Source organism: Strix uralensis, chromosome 3 (genome assembly GCF_047716275.1).
Source record: "Strix uralensis isolate ZFMK-TIS-50842 chromosome 3, bStrUra1, whole genome shotgun sequence".
Lineage (NCBI taxonomy): Eukaryota > Metazoa > Chordata > Aves > Strigiformes > Strigidae > Strix > Strix uralensis.
This window is the reverse complement of record NC_133974.1, coordinates 99,877,741-99,883,740: the sequence shown is the minus strand read 5'-3', so window position 1 is coordinate 99,883,740 and position 6,000 is coordinate 99,877,741. Positions and strand designations below refer to the sequence as shown.

General features: G+C 35.8%; 1 protein-coding gene across 2 annotated transcripts in view; it reads right to left on the bottom strand.

Annotated features, from left to right (window-relative positions):
- Window positions 1-257: 257 nt before the first annotated feature.
- The window catches only part of LRPPRC (leucine rich pentatricopeptide repeat containing), a 92,601-nt gene continuing 86,858 nt past the window's right edge, over window positions 258-6,000 (bottom strand). For both annotated transcript variants that reach the window (XM_074863576.1, XM_074863577.1), the window contains exons 36-38: window positions 5,417-5,501; window positions 1,690-1,832; window positions 258-388 (exon numbers count right to left, since the gene is read on the bottom strand). In XM_074863576.1, the coding sequence (XP_074719677.1) occupies window positions 332-388; window positions 1,690-1,832; window positions 5,417-5,501 (285 nt within the window). In that variant the 3' untranslated portion in view covers window positions 258-331. The remainder of the gene's footprint in view (window positions 389-1,689; window positions 1,833-5,416; window positions 5,502-6,000) is intronic.

The window sequence follows — 6,000 nt, the reverse complement described above, 5'->3', positions numbered from 1 at the left end:
GACAGTTTACTTGAGTTAGTTACATAACCCTCCAGCAACTTTCTTGATATACATGTATTTGGTGAATCAACAGGAGTCACAACACAGTTCCGGTTATAGCAGATCATACATCAAAACAGAAATAGCCTAGAAAGCTGCACCTTGATATTTCACTAGCAATTTTAACAGCATCTCTATTAATGAATGTTTCTATCCATTACAGCTACGCAAAGTGCTGCTTAAACACAGATTTATATTAAAAATTACACAGAGCAACATGCTTTTTAAAATTTTTATTGAGTGTAATATTTAAACAATTTCATAAACAACTAAAGCATAAAAGACTGTCTGTTCATGATGTTTCAAGTCTTCTTTTCCTCAATTGTTCCACATAGAACTTGAATGTCTCCTATAAATAGAGTGGAATAAACAAGTTCAACATTGTTTCAACTGAAAAGTTACTAATTCTGAACAAAGTCTTATGTCCTGACAAAAGCAAAATCTATTATTCTCTGTCATGCAAAACTAGATCTGTATTGAAGTCTGTATAATTAAGAGAAATACCAGAGAGAGAGAATAAAAGGAAAAGGAAAACCTTGCCAAAAATGCATAATGAAGCTTCTATTACAAAATGCAATAATATAATCAATTTCATTTTAAAAATGAAAATACTTTTTAACTGCAATCTGCAATTGTGTCAAAAAAATTATGAGATGCTTTTAAAGACCAGGCTGCATTAGAGGAAAATTGAACAGGGAAATCAGAAAATGAATCATTTCAGTGACTTTGAAAAAACACTCATATTTTCACTAGCTACACGTAAGAAACAGATATTCTAGGTTTTAAATTTACACAGCCCAAATAAAAATTCAGATTATAAATTACGTCAAGGTTGCAGAACACACTCCACAGCTGGTAAAGGGCTAAACCAAATATTTTATGCCAAGTTTTTCTCCAATTCTTTGCAAAATGAGAAGAAAATCACATTTATCATGGAGAAACAGCATATAATCAGGTCTTTACAGAACTATAGAAAAACACTTACTTTAGAACATAAGAAGTGGCTAGAAAATGGCAATAAAAAGTTTGCTTAGAGAGGGAAAACATAGTAAGTCTTTAAAGTCTGCTTTGCTAAAATGGTAGAGTACTAGTCAAAGGAATGATGTGAAAAAAGTATTTACCGCCTTGACAGATTTAGCATCGTGCCACTCGTCACCCTCCAACAAGATATATTTGCACAGTTGCATATATCTGTTGGCAAGGCAGCTAGAAGCAAAACTGCAGAAGAAAAGTAATTCCTACAGTTCTAAAATCCCATCCTAATAAACCAGCAACTTGTACTAGATACAGAACAGGTAATTAATGAAAACTAAACCCCATTAATTGTTAATGAAATACACATTCTATAGCCTTTTAAAGTTCAATTGCTTAGATAAACGCCCCAAGGACACTTGAAAAAGGTACACCTGTAGATGAGTGTCTGATAAGGATCGCGTAGTTTAAATATCATAACCCCAAGAGGTTTTATTTCCTCAAGTCAAATCCAACACAAGATTACTATAGCTGCTACAACACAGCACTTCATACATTACCTCCTTTGAGAAGTGTCTGCAGAGATCTAATCCCTAAGTAATTATTCATGCAATTTGTTTTGTTAACACTGAACATACACAATTCTGCAGATCTATTTCTTAATTAGGAAATACTCACAGGGGGTTCAGTGAAAGGGACAGGCTCTCCTACTTTCTTCAGAAAAACTGCTAAAGATTTCAGAGATAGCTCGTGCAGCTGTATATTCTTTGCTTTTGTTTTCTCATACACAGCCTTTACAGAAGCAACATCCCCATCCAATTCTAAGGAAAAAAATAAAAACCAAAAAACCCCCAGTGATTATGTGTTCCTCTTTTCACCTGTTTCCATGATGTCACACATTCCTACTACTTGCCAAAACATATTCTAAATATTTTAATACACAATATTCCAAACATTCTGGATATTCTTCAAATCCTACCGACAATTCACATAAGAAAACAGAACATACAGCCATTCTAGCCTTCCTTTTTGAGGCTGGATGATCAATTCCCTCAAGCATGTGCTGGAACCATGAAGGAGTAGGAGCCGCACAGTGAGAACACACTACTCTAGAATGTGAGACAAGAGCCACGTGACTCTTTCTGAAGTAAATGATAAAAATTAAAAACAAAAGCTAGAACATAAAGCCACACAAATTCAGGATGTGAGAACTCTATAACAGAATTTAGTTCCCTTAAGTAAGAGCAGAATATTGTTACAGTTCCAGGTGCTGGCTACACTGAAACTATAACCTAAAGGAACAAAGTAAAACAAAGGTCAAATGCTCATTTTGGAACACAAAGAAAAACCCATTTCATCCTACTGAGCGGGAGAAAATTTTTGCTGACCCACTAACACTATTACAAATCTTAACTGCGTAGGTAACCAATAACATTTTTCTGGATATTCCAGAAGAGGTACCATCCCCTGCAACATGTTTTTACTAATCCACTCTTCATTTATTTAAAGCACTATTCACTTCTAGCTGTAGAAGAGCGGAGTATATTTCTCCTTCCTCTAAAGGGGAGAAACTCCTCCTCCCACACTGACTCATGCTTAACCACAGACTTTTCTGCTGCTCAGACATTTGCTTGAGAAGCATTGGGATGAAATTGAAGTGACCCCTCACAGTTTCACTGTTGTCCTCAGGGTCCTAGAAGCAGTACAACAGTTCCTAACACCTTGTGAACAACAAGGAAGCCATCATGTCCAGTTAAATTCACTTTGCTGCTTGGGAAAACACAAACATCTGCAGTATGGGAGCTGCCTCAGGTTCTTACTTGTTCACATTTGGAAACACCATCTCCACAACTACAGGGGCTACAAAAAAAATGGTTCTTGAAGAAAAAGAGCTTTAATTACACAGAAATGGATAGCTTGTGACCCTTTCTCACGAGAAAAAGCCTTCCACTCACATCTGGCAAGTGACTGAGCTCCTTTCTGGATGTGGGAGGCTACTGCAGAAACTGCATGAAGTGACAGTTTAAGGAAAGCCTAATAGAAATCATCAATTTACTGTTTATTTAAAATATATGTATTTATTGCGCAGAAAAGAAAAAAAAAGAGCTAATACTTAGATTGCGTTTAATGGACCACGCAAATGTGATTTTATATATTTCCTTTTTCTAGAAGGTGTACAGCAAAGAATCATGCATCTCACTAGAGGAGGAAATCTAGTCCTGGCAGTTGATCACATCTCAGGACAAAGAAAGGAGTATATGTCCCTTCATTTGTTCAGTTGTGGATGTCTGATATAAGATCAGGCTTCTTTCAGCTTTGATCTATATTCTACTATATCTTTGCTAAACACATAAACAATTATCATTGTATTTGCCCATTTAGTTTGATAACTATCAACAGCAACCAATTGTAGTAATAATACTCTGTTGTCTTTCATTCCCCTTTCTAACTAAAAATAACAGTGGACCTGACAGAAGAATCATTTGTTCTCTAGAAAGTTATGATACTACAAGGTTAGACTCGGCCCATAATGAGAAATCATGTTTAAAAGCTTACTAACTGCAAAATGAAAAAAAAATCTTTTAAAGAAAAGATCTTATTTCTAGCCCTCTTGGCTAGAACACAACCTAAGCACAGCCTTCTAAATTTCAGTTGTGCTAAATATTTTGCTGATGATCATTTTAACAGCCAAATGAAACTAACACACCACTGCAGAAAGTATCAAAAAATGGAAGAGAAGGGATGAGGGGAAGAGGTTGCTAAATTGCTGTTCATGTGTACAGGACTGTACATATTATACAGCGTAGGGACAGAATATAGTAAATGCCCCTGAATATCCTAAAAGTAGGACAACCCCTTACTTCCCTAAAACAGAAAGATGCAATAGAAAATACTAAGATAACCTAGTACAACTCATCCAGCCCAGCCCTGGTAAAGGGTATCAAGTAACTGATGTGCATTCTTCTACCTGATACAGAAGTGGAATCTAAGTGTCATACAGGTGAGATGTTTGTACAGAATAACCTGAGAACTGCTCATAAAACTCTTCATGCTGGTACTGAATGCCTCCTCTAGAACCTGCTACGAGGCACCTACATCTCTGCCTAAAGATACTAGAGCAACCATCTGTTCACATACACTGTGGCTTCACATGTTGAATACACTCTAACCACTGTTTCTGGTATAATTAAGCAAGTGATTGATTCTCTGCAATCTCTTTATGAAATTGTTGTCCTATGATGTAGTTGGAAAGTATATTGAAAAAATTAATTTTTTCAAATCAAAAAGCAGTAAAGGGCGAGTCTAAAGCAGCAGGTACAGTGCTAGTGACAAAAGGGTGGTTTTTTGGTTTTATAAAAACATGTTAGAAAACTTACCCCTGCTGTGAATAAAACTATGGGGCTAAATGATTTTGGTAGTGATTGCTGTTTTGAATGTTACTAAGCAAGTCAATTTGGTAGGTTAGATACTACTACATCATGAGAACTTCTACAACTTGATTCAAATACAGTAAAGTTTGTATTCCTTTAACACCACGCCTTGGATTTGGGTTTGAAGTGTTTTACCTAATTATTCCTATTTATCTCCTCTGTGATAGATTGAAGCACAAGGGCTTCTGTCATTATATCTTTCTGTTTGTAATACATGTGTGGAGAATATTTACTCCCTGTAATAAAACTGAAGGAACATATCAGAATACACCAGGCAAAGGACGCTACAGCACAGAGATGCAAGCTTCCAACTGAGTGTTGCCATAGGGGCTATATGTCCTGGGTTTTCAAGACTGAGTGTTGCAAATATACGTATTTAAGTAAACTTCATTTTTTTAGAGCTGCTCCTCTCTGACTTCAACTATAAGAACTGATTAGCACTTCAACTATTTAGGTAAATCCAAATGAAGGCATCTGGAATACTAACTTTTGCTAAATTAAAACAGGTACAAAGAATCTACACTAATAACAATAAGGTCCTTGCACATTACTGATAGAACTAATCACTTATGACTTTGAAACACACACATAAAGGGAACCAATATTACATGTTTTGAGGAAAACAGCTAGATTAATTTGAAAAGCCATTCATTTCTACTACTGATGCTTTTTTATTCCACGAAGCCCCTACTTTGCCTCTCTTGTAGGCGTATCCTTTAATCTGACCCAGCCCGTTGTGTAAAGGATTCAAGGCTTGGGTCAGTTGGTTCCTTTTCCAACCTAATAGCTAAGATAGTACACAGACACAACAGACTTAAAACATAAAACCCCCAAACCCCCCACCTCTTTGTGGCTCAAACTGTAAAGCAAGTTACACAGTGCAGATCCTACTCCCCCTGTCTAAGGGTTTCTACAACCTTTCTTAATGTCTCAAGAGTTCTTACTAAAAAACTATTCCAAGGACAATAAATTACCATAACATTTCATGAGGTAACGGTATGCAATTTCCATATCTAGATGCTCAGGAATCAGTTCTAGAAGTGTCTCGATCTTCTTTGCCTATAAAATTTAATGCACAGACAAAAAGAGCATTAACTTCAAATCTTAAAGAACAAAATGAAATTGCCAAAGTTAGAATAATTATTTCAGATCTTTTAAGTGAAATGAACTGTACTAATAACAAGGAATGGACTGTGCAACTGAAAGCAGACATAATAATTTCCTTCCCAAAATTTCATATACAGATACAAAACAGTAAAAGAAATCAGGCACAAAATAAATCAAACAAAATACAGGACTAAAATCCATACTCAAGAAGCCTAAACATTTCTATTTTTTTTGAAGGAAGCAATTAATGTATTAATGAGAATATGTCAACCAATCAAAAAAAAAAGAGCAAAGCACTCAGCAGCCTTCACTGACCTAGAGGTCAGTGGTAGCTATGATCAGTGCTTAGAAGAAGTCAGATCACTGACTAATACGCTTAAATTTGGAACCTCCTTCCCTCAACCTCTAATCCCAGTTTCAAAAATTCTCAGGTTTGGAATTAGAAAGAGTT